The sequence below is a fragment of the Penaeus vannamei genome, chromosome 17 (genome assembly GCF_042767895.1).
Source record: "Penaeus vannamei isolate JL-2024 chromosome 17, ASM4276789v1, whole genome shotgun sequence".
In the NCBI taxonomy this organism is placed as follows: domain Eukaryota; kingdom Metazoa; phylum Arthropoda; class Malacostraca; order Decapoda; family Penaeidae; genus Penaeus; species Penaeus vannamei.
This window is the reverse complement of record NC_091565.1, coordinates 19,996,679-20,011,678: the sequence shown is the minus strand read 5'-3', so window position 1 is coordinate 20,011,678 and position 15,000 is coordinate 19,996,679. Positions and strand designations below refer to the sequence as shown.

The window sequence follows — 15,000 nt, the reverse complement described above, 5'->3', positions numbered from 1 at the left end:
CTAGATTTGGGTAATTTCTTTCACTCTTGAATAGTCCATTTCAAAACTGAACTGCGCAGTAAAGTGCAGCCATTTAATCATATATTGTGTCAGTAACGTTTGTGTGCGTGTATATATATATATATATATATATATATATATATATATATATATATATATATATATATATATATATGTTTGCAAATTTATATATGTATATATATAAAACAGTATATGTATTTTCCATTTATACCAGATGATGGTTATATTGCAATTAACTGGTCTAAGAAGTTCATATCTAGCTGTTCTAACTTTCATATTTAGGATCTACGGTGTTATATATCACATTTGCGTATACAGAATACGAAAAAGAAAGAAAAAAATATTTTTTAGTGCAGTTCAAGTATTTGGCCGCCTTGACTAAGACACATTGACAGAGTGGTTTGGCACCTATTACAGAAAAGGACCAATTTAAACGAGTTAGCGAGATTGCTATAAAAAAAATCCATAAGGATGCAACATTCATCAATCACCAAAGTGATTCCTGATTGTTCATTCAAATAAACTGCATGATATGAATAAATTACTCTGGATAGTACTCTCTAGCTAGGTACCTAAAAGTACTTGCTACGGCAGATTTGGTAGCACACACAGCATGTCAGTATTCCATAGTAAATACGTTTTCATCACCAGCTACCGATAATTGCCTGTTAAAGCTAACATGATACATTTAATGTGCACTCTTGGATTACCGGTTATTACTGCACACGTTTTAGTGTAACCAAGTCTTTTAAAAGATACGTTACTCCTGATCCAAGCTAAATCTAATGCCAATTATCACACCGGTTTTATGAGATAATTTCACTTTAATGCCCAAAGGGTAATCTATACTAATTTATTATATCGAGCCTAGTTAGCTTCACAGAATGTTAATGTTTAAGGAAGCCAGTTCTAGCAAGCTAGGGAGTTCACTGACAATTACTCACAAGATATGTAAAGCAGTCGACGGGAGTAACCTATAATGTTAGTATTGTTTGCAATATATTTCTTACACGTGAAGTTGCAAGCATATTATCTCCATATTGTTTGATAATTCTCAAAGCATAATTAATATGTTAAATACTTTGCATTGCCGTAATGAAATATAGTTTACTGAAAGTAGGTTATAAGCAGGTATCAAGACCTTGTTCATTTAACTGAACAAGGGAAGGACGCATCTGAATAGGCACAAGCACATGAATATAAGCTTCCTACCCTCTAACTCGTCGACTCTATAAAGCATGTATCAGTCCATTTAGATGTCTGTGTGTTATCAATGCCACCAAGAAAATGAATTAGAATAATGCCACATAGATGAGCGTCAATGCCATCGAGAAATACAGGATAGCTGTATGAAATGAGACTAAAGTAGATAAATACTAATTGAAAATACTGTATGCCGAATAATACTGACTAAGCTGTTCTGATAGAAAAACACCTGATGTGGCACATACAACACACAGGGGACACTTACAGAACACATTGGCACTACCATTACACTAACTTATCTCTCCTCATTCAGGACTCGCACATCTCTTTATTAACACAGACTTGCTGTTTGAGCGTTATGGTCACGGAGAGCTACCCTAAGAGCTACAGGAAGGGATCGAAGGAATGGGAATTACTTATGATAGAAACTGGGCACGTTCACTCCTGTGGAAACAACGTCATATTAATCATGCGACATATTGGTTTAATGCCATTTCCCGTGCTCAGTGTATAACGACACAGAGCCAAGCAAGGAAGCACAAGCGACGTGTTTTCAGAGTGAATCCTGAGTCACCGCTCGTGAATAGGGTGAATGTAGTAGACATAGGAGCGGGAAGCCACTTCCAGTAAGGGACTTCACCGACCATATAAGTTGCCCTTAGTGCCCAAGATTTTGCGAAGCATAGGTTCTGCTCGGCACTCACGGGGCTCGCATTCCATCATGCCGTCCTTTCCGCACCTGTTGGATTTAATATGGTGTTAGTACATATACATACTAAATATGAAATACTCATTATTCATCGCTTCCCATTACAAAATTCTCTAATATTGTCTTTGGTCACACACACACACACACACACACACACACAAATAACCATGTAATGAAATGTTTTAAGTGTTCAGAAGATATACTGAATTGTTTTAAAATATTACCTGCACTCAAGACAAGGTCCAGAAGCTTCTTCTACGAGCTCGCCAGGGTGGTAGAAACGATCGCCAATTTCACACATAGTGACTTCTTCTACCTTCTGGACAGGTGGATAGGTAGGAATAGGTGTGGTAGTAGTAGTAATGTTAACCACTGCCTGGGTGACTGGACACTCGTATCGTGGGCAGCAGAACCCAGGAATGGCTTCTTCATAACACCCAGGGATAGGTGGAGGACATGACTGTTGCAAACAGATGATGTCTCCACGGAAGCAGAAACAGAAGTCGCATGGGTCATCTCGTGGAATTTGTTGTGCAGAGAGGTATACTTCACCATCAAATACACAAGCTCCTGGCCCAATAATGAGCTCTGTGGTAGTTGATGGTTTCCAGGTGGTGGTTTCCGGCTTAGGGAAGACAGATGTAGTACCAGGGAAGGGTGGGAATGGAGCTTCAGTTGATAATTCAGACGGCACAGAATCAACTGTCGATGCTGATTCAGTTGATACTGAGGTTTCTCCAGCTGCTCCTGTAGCTGCTGATACTTCTGTAGGCACCTGCGGTACAGCTGACTCAGTTGAGACTGGAAATTCCGTTGATGTTGAAGCTGTAGGTAATTCAGTGGAAACTGGAACATCTGTTAATTCTGTTGGTACCTCTGATGCCGTTTGTGTTGGGACTTCTGTTGAAACTGGAATATCTGGTGAAGCTGTTTCAGAAGACCCTGAATATTCTGATGTAGGTTCTGTTGATTTAGTTGTCACTTGACCTTCGATGCTTTCAGTAACTCCAGGCTTCTCTGTACTTACTTGTACATCAGCATCAGTAACTGTGGTAGATTCTGTCACAGAAATAGTTGCTTCAGTGGCATAGCCAGAATCAGTTGGTTCTGTAAGGGGTGAGTCTGTGGCTGACGGTTCCTCTGTAACACTCGTACCTGATGAAGATACAACTGTAGGGGCACTTGTTACATCAACAACGATGCCAATTGTAGCCTCAGTCTCTGGTTCTTCAGTGGCAACTGAAGCTTCAGTTAGCATAGGTTCACCGGAGCTGGGAACTGATTCTGTGGTGGTGGTAATATCTAAGCTTGATGTACTGGTAACACTTGGGGTTACAGGTGGTCCAGTTACATCTGAGACTACACCCTCAGATGTTGCTTCAGTTACAAAGGAGGAAATAGTGATACCTGGTGACTCAGTTTCTAAACCATCTGTAGCAATGGAAGCCTCTGTAATGATAGAACTGACTCCATCAGCATCAGTGGTTACCCCATCTGTGGGGAAGGAGATCTCTATGCCCTCAGGACTTGTGGTAACTGGAGCATCAGAAGACTCAGTTTCTGGCTCGTCAGTAACTACAGATGGGAAGGTACTTGATGGTTTGAATTCAGTCTCTGGAGCCACTGTGCTGATAGTGGAAATGCTCTCAGTTACAGGTATTACAGTACTTGGACTAGTTCCGTTGGCTGTATCTGTAGCAGACGCTCCAATTGGTGAGATGGTTGTAGCCATTAAGCTATCAGGCACATCAGCTGCAATTAGAGTCATATAAATTAGGAATTACAATTGAATTTTTTTGCTCAAAGTAAACATTGCAATTGCATTAAATATTCCAGATATTTATAGTAGTTGTCTAAGTTAAAAAAATGTTTTACTTACCACATTCATATTTGTCAGGGCAGCAAGAATTATTTAACTGTGAAACAGGTGTACAATTATCTCCAGGTGCAACACATTCCAAATAGGCACAAATAATTTCGCCTCCTAGACAATAACAGTCTGTACATTCGCTTGGGCTTGGTACATAATCACCATCATTGTATATGGAACCATCTTTTTCACACTGAGGTGCCTCTGTGACTGTAGGGTCTATGATGGGAGCTGGAATGAAAATTATAATATTCAATTAACACACATAAACACAGATTTTTGTTTCGTAAATTTCTGAAGATATACACAAACTGTGGATTACATAAATACAACTGGTTACTTACGACAGTCATAGGTTGGGCAACAACTATCTTGAGGAGGGATGGGAGAACACCTGAGGAAAGCAGGAGGTGCAGGGGGGCAAGATGGACGTTCACACATAACAGTTCCATTGGTACATCTGCAATTTTCTTGGCATGCAGAAGAAGCTGGAACAAAGGAACCATCATAATACATAGAACCTTGAACCACACAATTCTCTGGCAAATCAACAGCTCCTTCTTTATCACCGTCTGTTGTAGTGGAAGCAACTGGGGCATCAGTAGCTGTCTGTTCAACTTCAACTGGGGCATCAGTGGCTGTTTCATCAACTTCCACTGGGGCATCAGTGGCAGTTTCATCAACTTCAAGTGGGCCATCAGTAGCTGTTTCATCAACTTCAACTGGAGCATCAGTAGCTGTCTGTTCAACTTCAGGGAAATCAGTGGCTGTATGATCAATTTCAACTGGGGTATCAGTGGCTGTTCCATCAACTTCAACTGGGGCATCAGTAGCCATTTGATCAACAACTGGGGCATCAGTAGCCATTTGATCAACAACTGGGGCATCAGTAGCCATTTGATCAACAACTGGGGCATCAGTAGCCATTTGATCAACTTCAACCGGGGCATCAGTGGCTGTCTGATCAACGTCAACTGGGGTGTCAGTGGCAGTTTGAACAACTTCAACCGGGGCATCAGTGGCTGTCTGATCAACGTCAACTGGGGCATCAGTGGCGGTTTGATCAACTTCAACTGGGGCATCAGTGGCTGTTTGATCAACTTCAACTGGGGCATCAGTGGCAATTTCATCAACATCAACTGGGGCATCAGTGGCGGTTTCATCAACTTCAACTGGGGCATCAGTGGCTGTCTGATCAACATCAACTGGGGCATCAGTGGCTGTTTCATCCACTTCAACTGGGGTATCAGTGGCTGTCTGATCAACGTCAACTGGGGCATCAGTGGCGGTTTCATCAACTTCAACTGGGGCATCAGTGGCGGTTTCATCAACTTCAACTGGGGCATCAGTGGCGGTTTCATCAACTTCAACTGGGGCATCAGTGGCTGTCTGATCAACATCAACTGGGGCATCAGTGGCTGTTTGATCAACTTCAACTGGGGCATCTGTGGCAGTTTGATCAACTTCAACTGGGGCATCAGTGGCAGTTTGATCAACTTCAACTGGGGTATCAGTGGCTGTTTGGTCAACTCCAACTGGGGCATCAGTGGCTGTCTGATCAATGTCAACTGGGGCATCAGTGGCTGTTTCATCTACTTCAACTGGGGCATCAGTGGCAGTTTCATCAACTTCAACTGGGGCATCAGTGGCGGTTTGATCAACTCCAACTGGGGCATCAGTGGCTGTTTGATCAACTTCAACTGGGACATCAGTGGCTGTTTGATCAACTTCAACTGGGGCATCAGTGGCTGTTTCATCCACTTCAACTGGGGCATCAGTGGCTGTCTGATCAACGTCAATTGGGACATCAGTGGCTGTTTGATCAACTTCAACTGGGGCATCAGTGGCTGTTTCATCTACTTCAACTGGGGCATCAGTGGCTGTTTGATCAACGTCAACTGGGACATCAGTGGCTGTTTGATCAACTTCAACTGGGGCATCAGTGGCTGTTTCATCTACTTCAACTGGGGCATCAGTGGCAGTTTCATCAACTTCAACTGGGGCATCAGTGGCTGTTTCATCCACTTCAACTGGGGCATCAGTGGCTGTTTGATCAACTTCAACTGGGGCATCAGTGGCTGTTTCATCTACTTCAACTGGGGCATCAGTGGCTGTTTGATCAACGTCAACTGGGACATCAGTGGCAGTTTCATCAACTTCAACTGGGGCATCAGTGGCAGTTTCATCAACTTCAACTGGGGCATCAGTGGCTGTTTGATCAACGTCAACTGGGACATCAGTGGCAGTTTCATCAACTTCAACTGGGGCATCAGTGGCAGTTTCATCAACTTCAACTGGGGCATCAGTGGCTGTTTCATCCACTTCAACTGGGGCATCAGTGGCTGTTTGATCAACTTCAACTGGGGCATCAGTGGCAGTTTCATCAACTTCAACTGGGGCATCAGTGGCTGTTTGATCAACTTCAACTGGGGCATCAGTGGCGGTTTCATCAACTTCAACTGGGGCATCAGTGGCTGTTTCATCTACGTCAACTGGGGCATCAGTGGCTGTCTGATCAACTCCAACTGGGGTATCAGTGGCTGTTTGATCAACTTCAACTGGGGCATCAGTGGCAGTTTCATCAACTTCAACTGGGGCATCAGTGGCTGTCTGATCAACTTCAACTGGGACATATGTGGCAGTTTCATCAACTTCAACTGGGGCATCAGTGGCTGTCTGATCAACGTCAACTGGGGCATCAGTGGCTGTTTGATCAACTTCAACTGGGGCATCAGTGGCTGTTTCATCAACTTCAACTGGGGCATCAGTGGCGGTTTCATCAACTTCAACTGGGGCATCAGTGGCTGTTTCATCAACTTCAACTGGGGCATCAGTGGCTGTCTGATCAACTCCAACTGGGGCATCAGTGGCTGTTTGATCAACTTCAACTGGGGCATCAGTGGCAGTTTCATCAACTTCAACTGGGACATATGTGGCAGTTTCATCAACTTCAACTGGGGCATCAGTGGCTGTCTGATCAACTTCAACTGGGGCATCAGTGGCTGTTTGATCAACTTCAACTGGGGCATCAGTGGCTATTTGATCAACTTCAACTGGGGCATCAGTGGCAGTTTCATCAACTTCAACTGGGGCATCAGTGGCTGTTTGATCAACTTCAACTGGGGCATCAGTGGCAGTTTCATCAACTTCAACTGGGGCATCAGTGGCAGTTTCATCAACTTCAACTGGGGCATCAGTGGCTGTTTGATCAACTTCAACTGGGGCATCAGTGGCTGTCTGATCAACTTCAACTGGGGCATCAGTGGCAGTTTCATCAACTTCAACTGGGGCATCAGTAGCTGTTTGATCAACTTCAACTGGGGCATCAGTGGCAGTTTGATCAACTTCAACTGGGGCATCAGTGGCAGTTTGATCAACTTCAACTGGGGTATCAGTGGCTGTTTCATCTACTTCAACTGGGGCATCAGTGGCAGTTTCATCAACTTCAACTGGGGCATCAGTGGCTGTTTGATCAACTTCAACTGGGACATCAGTGGCAGTTTGATCAACTTCAACTGGGGCATCAGTGGCTGTTTCATCTACTTCAACTGGGGCATCGGTGGCAGTTTCATCAACTTCAATTGGGGCATCAGTGGCTGTTTCATCAACGTCAACTGGGGCATCAGTGGCTGTTACATCAACTTCAACTGGGGCATCAGTAGATGTCTGATCAACTTCTACTGGGGCATCTGTGGCTGTTTGATCAACTTCAGTGGCTGTTTCATCAACTTCAACTGGGGTATCGGTGGCTGTCTGATCAACTTCAACTGGGGCATCAGTGGCTATTTCATCAACTTCAACTGGGGCATCAGTAGCTGTCTGATCAACATCAACTGGGGCATCAGTAGCTGTCTGATCAACTCCAACTGGGGCATCAGTGGCTGTTTCATCAACTTCAACTGGGGCATCAGTGGCTGTTTCATCAACTTCAACTGGGACATCAGTGGCTGTCTGATCAACGTCAACTGGGGCATCAGTAGATGTCTGATCAACTTCAACTGGGGCATCAGTAGCTGTCTGATCAACAACTGGGGCATCAGTGGCTGTCTGATCAATGTCAACTGGGGCATCAGTGGCTGTTTCATCAACTTCACCTGGGACATCAGTGGCTGTCTGATCAACTTCAACTGGGGCATCAGTAGATGTCTGATCAACTTCAATTGGGGCATCAGTAGCTGTCTGATCAACAACTGGGGCATCAGTGGCTGTCTGATCAATGTCAACTGGGGCATCAGTGGCTGTTTCATCAACTTCGACTGGGGCATCAGTGACTGTCTGATCAACTTCAACTGGGGCATCAGTGGCTGTCTGATCAACATCAACTGGGGCATCAGTAGATGTCTGATCAACTTCAACTGGAGCATCAGTGGCTGTCTGATCAACTTCAACTGGGGCATCAGTAGATGTCTGATCAACTTCAACTGGAGCATCAGTAGTTGTCTGATCAACTTCAGTAGCTGTTTCATCAATTCCAGTTGGTGCATCAGTAACTGTTTGATTGACTGCATCAGTATCTGTCTCCAAGTCATCTGCAGAAAACAGAATAATTGTTACAAAAATATTCAAATTATGCAATAGGTTACTGAAAGAAACGTATAAAATATTATCTTGTATTATGTGTGTTAACTACCACTTACCACATTCATATTTTGAAGGACAGCAGCTGTGAGTTGCTCTAGACATTGGTTTGCAGTTCGCACCAGCAGGCACTGGGCACTCAAGGACTGCACAAATAATTTCCCCACTGAGACAATAACAGTCAGTACAGATGTCTGGACTTGGAACATATTCTCCTTCTAGATACTGTATTCCATCTCTCAAGCATCCTGGGTATTCTGTGGTATCAGGTTCTACGGTAGCTGAAAAGTATTAGACAATCATAGTAAAGGAATGGTATATTAGTGTATGTGATATGTATGAAATTTATAGGAATTATGAGCACTTGCTCTAGCCAATACTTACGACAGTCATATGATGGACAGCATTGCTCTGGATCTTCCACAGGAGCACAGCGTAAGAATGCTGGAGGTGGGGGAGGACAGGCTTGCAGCTCACATGACACTATACTGTTCTTACAGGTACATAATTGGTGGCATGGCCTTGAAGCTGGCACATTGTCTCCATTTGAATAAGTAGTTCCATTAGCCATACAACTTCCCTCACCAGGAATACCTTCTTTATCAGGAAGGCTGACTGTTGAAATCACTTCCTCTGGGATGTCTGTAACCATATCCGTTCCATCTGTGTCAACTGCAGGGATACCTGTAGCTGTCTCATCAACATCTGTTGTTACTTCACCTAATGTAGGTACACCAGTAGCTATTTGATCCCCTGTTGGACTATCAGTTCCTGTTTCAATTTCAAGTGGTGTCTTTGTGGTTGGTTCTTTATCATCAGGAACATCAGTAACTGCAACAACCGTGGGAATATCAGTCACTGGCCTTTCAAGTTCTGGAGATTCAGTACCTGTCTCATCAACAATAGGAACTTCTGAGGTAGCTTCAACTGCAGGGGTACCAGTGGTTTTGCCTATTTCAGGGTCTGCAGTTTCCATAACTGTAGTATCATCAGTCTCAGGAATGCTAGTAGTTTCATCTGTGATATCAACAGAAGATTGATCAACAGGACTTTCTGTTTGAGTTGAGACATCCTCAGTAATGGTTGTCATAGGTGTAGTAAGAACACTGTAGTCATCAGGGGCTGTTGTTCTTGTTTCTAGTCCTATCACTGGACCAGTCATCATGTCATCAGGGGAACCAGTTGAGAGTGTGCTTTCAACAGGAACTTCCCCATCAGTACTAGCTGGTGTTACTGGTTCCTCAACTGCTCCATCTACTGGGGCCTTTGTAGATGTCACATCTTCACCAGCCTGAGATGTAGCTTCTGTATGACTTTCGTCCACTCCAATGGTAAAAGTGGAAGATGGAGTTACCTTACCCTCAGAATCTGCATCTGTTACTTGGCTTAAGGAGTCGGGCATATCAACTTCATCTGGAAAACAAAGTTATTTTCTTATATTTTATACACAGACACACACACACACACACATATATATATATAAGATTTCATATATTAACAATTTAGAAATCAGTGTGTCAAAGGCATAGATACTGACCACATTCATATTTTGTTGGGCAGCAACTTCCAAGAGGTCGTTCTACGGCAGTACAGTTTTGTCCCTGGGGTTGAGGACATTCAAGGATTGCACAGATGACTTCACCACCAAGACAGTAGCAGTCTGAACATAGATCAGAACTAGGCACAAATTCTCCGTCATAATATTGAACACCATCACTGACGCATCCAGGGGTCTCTGTTGTATCTGGCTTGACAGGTGCTGCAAAGTTGTAATTAGGTTATGTCAAGAACGAAAAAAACATACAAAACTGTACGGGATATATATGATTCATGCTATTGCAGTCAGCAGGGCTATGAAAAAAGAAAGTAAACTTACGGCATGTGTGGCTCGGACAACACTCTCCTTCAACTGGAGCTGAGGTGCATCTAAGGAATGCTGGTGGTGCAGGCGGGCAAGCCACTAATTTGCAGGAAACAGCACCATTAATGCATCGACAGCTCTCTTGACAAGGGGTATACGCAGGGACAATACTGTTATTACTGTAGCTTGTACCATTGACATAACACATGCTGCTATCTTCTGGTAAGACAGTAGCAGTCTCTGCAGTGGGAGCATCTGTGGTTATACCAGTGTCGATAGCAGGAACATCAGTTGCAGTTCCATCAGTTGTTGTTTCATTAGTATCAACAGTAGGAGCATCAGTTGCTGTTTCATCAACATCTACAGCAGGGGCATCAGTTACTGTTTCATCAACATCTACAGCAGGGGCATCAGTTGCTGTTTCATCAACATCAGTTGCTGTTTCATCAACATCTACAGCAGGGGCATCAGTTGCTGTTTCATCAACATCTACAGCAGGGGCATCAGTTGCTGTTTCATCAACATCTACAGCAGGCGCATCAGTTGCTGTTTCATCAACATCTACAGCAGGGGCATCAGTTGCTGTTTCATCAACATCTACAGCAGGGGCATCAGTTGCTGTTTCATCAACATCTACAGCAGGGGCATCAGTTGCTGTTTCATCAACATCTACAGCAGGGGCATCAGTTGCTGTTTCATCAACATCTACAGCAGGGGCATCAGTTGCTGTTTCATCAACATCTACAGCAGGGGCATCAGTTGCTGTTTCATCAACATCTACAGCAGGGGCATCAGTTGCTGTTTCATCAACATCTACAGCAGGGGCATCAGTTGCTGTTTCATCAACATCTACAGCAGGGGCATCAGTTGCTGTTTCATCAATATCTACAGCAGGGGCATCAGTTGCTGTTTCATCAACATCTACAGCAGGGGCATCAGTTGCTGTTTCATCAACATCTACAGCAGGGGCATCAGTTGCTGTTTCATCAACATCTACAGCAGGGGCATCAGTTGCTGTTTCATCAACATCAGTTGCTGTTTCATCAACATCTACAGCAGGGGCATCAGTTGCTGTTTCATCAACATCTACAGCAGGGGCATCAGTTGCTGTTTCATCAACATCTACAGCAGGGGCATCAGTTGCTGTTTCATCAACATCAGTTGCTGTTTCATCAACATCTACAGCAGGGGCATCAGTTGCTGTTTCATCAACATCTACAGCAGGGGCATCAGTTGCTGTTTCATCAACATCAGTTGCTGTTTCATCAACATCTACAGCAGGGGCATCAGTTACTGTTTCATCAACATCTACAGCAGGGGCATCAGTTGCTGTTTCATCAACATCAGTTGCTGTTTCATCAACATCTACAGCAGGGGCATCAGTTGCTGTTTCATCAACATCTACAGCAGGGGCATCAGTTGCTGTTTCATCAACATCTACAGCAGGGGCATCAGTTGCTGTTTCATCAACATCTACAGCAGGGGCATCAGTTGCTGTTTCATCAATATCTACAGCAGGGGCATCAGTTGCTGTTTCATCAACATCAGTTGCTGTTTCATCAACATCTACAGCAGGGGCATCAGTTGCTGTTTCATCAACATCAGTTGCTGTTTCATCAACATCTACAGCAGGGGCATCAGTTGCTGTTTCATCAACATCTACAAAGGGACCTTCAGTTGCTGTTTCATCAACACCTACAGTAGGAGCATCAGTTGCTGTTTCATCAACACCTACAGTAGGAGCATCAGTTGCTGTTTCATCAACACCTACAGTAGGAGCATCAGTTGCTGTTTCATCAACCTCTGCAGTTGGGGCATCCGTTGCTGTTTCATCAATATCAACGACGGGAGCATCTGAAGTTTCTTCAGTCTCAACAGATGGAACATCAATTGCTGATTCATCAGTATCTACAGCAGGAGTATCTGAAGTTTCATCTACATCAGTAATGGAAATATCAGTTGCCACTTCATCAATCTCAATAGCTGGAACATCAGTTGATGTTTCATCAGTGTCAATTGAGGGAATGCCAGTCACATCTATCTCAGCAATAGGAACATCCGTTGCGGATTCTTCAGTGTCAACATCGGTGGCCGTGGCAGTGGATGTTTTGTCAACCGGGGCTTCTGTGCTAATTTCAGCAGTAACTTCATCGGTGTCTGAAGTGACGCTTTCGGTAGTCGAGGCAAGACTTGAATAATCAAGCGTGACCGTGGTGATTTCTGGGAGCTCAGCTGTAAAGAAGAAAGCCGTTAAAACAAGTCGGAAGATGGATATGTATGTGCACACACACACACACACACACAAATATATGCTCACTTATATTTGTATATATGTATAATATATATATATATATATATATATATATATATATATATATATATATATATATATATATATATATATATATATATATATATATATATAACTTGTATTTTACGTTTGCCTGTGTGTGATTGCTGCAGGTGTAAAGATTATACTATGGTGCTCATACATGTAGACAGTTATTTGTATAAGTTAATAAAACTTACGGCAATCATAAGCCTCGGGGCAGCATTGGCCAGGAGGAGCCGGTCGAGGAGTGCAGCTCTCTTGCATCTCATCCAGGGGAGACATGCATTCCTGAATGGCGCATACCAGATCGCTCTTCATGCAGTAGCAGTGTTCGCATGGGTCTTCTGACGGAATCGAGGCACCATCTTCATAGAATTCGCCCTTGTGCATACATCCAACGGGCATCGGCTGTATGGTTGTGGTAAGTATGACGCTTCCATTGGCGGCGGTTGCAGGAACTGTAGTCGTGGTTTCAAGCCCTGTCTCCTCGTCGTGAGCTGCAAGCCATATATACCACTTTAATATACGCACCTTGATCTTTTGCTAAACAGTTATTATGGACAAGAATTTTAAAAGGAAGCATCATAATATGGATGAATAAAAACGATATTACATTCATTGCAGATTAACGGAGGATAAAGTATGTAAGGATAAAGAACGTCAAGAAGGAAGTGCGTAGAAGTGATGAGAGAATTAATAAGCAAAGTTTTGTTGTATATCTACTTTCTTACACGAATTGTTAAAACCAAGTAAGAAATATGCGTTGGTTTGATAAGTAGCAACAGCTATAAAATTAATACTAACCACACTTGTATCGAACTGGGCAACAAACTCCATCCTCAAAAACGGGGTCACAACCATGGACCATGAGAATACATTCCTGCATAACGCACGCTGTGTGGTTTCTGATACAATAGCACAGCTCGCATGGTTTTCCTGGCACACCTGGGACCTGCAGTGACAGATTTTGAAGATTGTAATTTCATGAAAATTCCACCATCAGTCTCGACTTGAGAAAACTCATGTGAAGAGCTTTTGATATATATGCTCGGTATTTTGTATTGCAATTATTTTCATCATTATCAATGTTAATGATAACTACTAATCTTCCCAGTCATTACAACGATAATAACCAAAATGATCTGTTTGTTTATTTGTTTGATCGACTAAATTTCATGAATGCGGCCATACCTGAGCACCATCTGGGTAGTATTTTCCTTCTATGGTGCAACCGTGTTCGGTGTAGGGAACCAATGCAGTAGTTGGGGCGGGAGGGGCAGCTGTCGTTGTGGAGGTCATCTGCATTACCTGGAGATTCACTGGGACTGTGGAAGAAGCAATGAGCAATTAATGTGAATGATAACATTAGATTAAAGGTTGAAGATCCTTGTCTAACGAGGTACATAACATATGGTGAAAATTTCTTGCAGAAGAATGGTCCTTTTTCGCTGGTGAATTAGGTAGAGATAAACGTTTAATATCACGACATCAACAGCAATATTCCGACCAAGAATTTACTCTAAAAATCTCGTAAACACACGCACACACACCAACAGCAACAACAATAATGATAATTACAGTAATATATCAATTTTTTACTAGTAATTTGTGAAGGAGAAAAACAATTTTCGTAATTTGTATATCCAGAACCTACCTTGAGGACAGGTGATCACAGGGCAGCACTGATCTGGTCGTTTCTCAACAGTGCAGTCTTGCCCAATAGGCTTGCTGAATGGGCATACCTAAAATGAAAATATATAACTTGAAGTATGGTTATCTCGTTCATGTTTCTTTATTTTTTTTTTTGACAGAAATATCCTCTTTTTCACAGACTTTCAATAGAATATCAAAATAATTACCAAGCTGTTAATAGTTTAAATATATACGGGAATAAGTTTACCTTCAAGTAGCACATGAGCATCGAGTTGTGGCAAGTGCAGTTGAGGCAAGGCTCATTGGTGATAATCCTGTCCCCCTCGTCATAGTGCTGGAACTGGTAGTAGCAACCTTCGAAGATGAACAGGATGCATGAATACTTGCACATTTAATTTTCTATTAAGTACAGTGTCAAGATGCACTCACTTAACCACATATGACTAGTGATTACACAGGCACTGGATTAGAAAATAAGAATTCCAAGAAATAATAATTCTAGATTTGCCTTGTTCTTTCAGTATACAATTTACAGTTCCAGGAATCCTACATAGTCCAATGCCCCATCTGTACCATGTAATACCAGGACCTGTTATGTACACAGATTTTTGTTGGAAACTTCACATGGCTGCTCCTCACTTACATAAACAACTCTTGAAGAAGACTTATTTTATGTTTACTTATTATATATTTATTTTTCCACTTTTATGTATATATGACACTTGTTACTAGTTTCTTCTTGAATATGCATATTGCTTTTCATTAGAAAA

General features: G+C 42.8%; 1 protein-coding gene across 1 annotated transcript in view; it reads right to left on the bottom strand.

The window, feature by feature from the left end:
• The window catches only part of tnc (tenectin), a 78,840-nt gene that overhangs the window by 668 nt on the left and 63,172 nt on the right, over positions 1-15,000 (bottom strand). The window contains exons 6-18 of the mRNA XM_070132048.1: positions 14,478-14,584; positions 14,232-14,319; positions 13,769-13,902; positions 13,382-13,529; positions 12,775-13,074; positions 10,261-12,477; positions 9,922-10,143; positions 8,769-9,797; positions 8,444-8,665; positions 4,151-8,335; positions 3,816-4,037; positions 2,161-3,688; positions 1-1,966 (exon numbers count right to left, since the gene is read on the bottom strand). The exon at positions 1-1,966 is cut by the window's left edge and continues 668 nt beyond it. Coding sequence (XP_069988149.1) covers positions 1,864-1,966; positions 2,161-3,688; positions 3,816-4,037; positions 4,151-8,335; positions 8,444-8,665; positions 8,769-9,797; positions 9,922-10,143; positions 10,261-12,477; positions 12,775-13,074; positions 13,382-13,529; positions 13,769-13,902; positions 14,232-14,319; positions 14,478-14,584 — 10,505 coding nt within the window. The 3' untranslated portion in view covers positions 1-1,863. The remainder of the gene's footprint in view (positions 1,967-2,160; positions 3,689-3,815; positions 4,038-4,150; positions 8,336-8,443; positions 8,666-8,768; positions 9,798-9,921; positions 10,144-10,260; positions 12,478-12,774; positions 13,075-13,381; positions 13,530-13,768; positions 13,903-14,231; positions 14,320-14,477; positions 14,585-15,000) is intronic.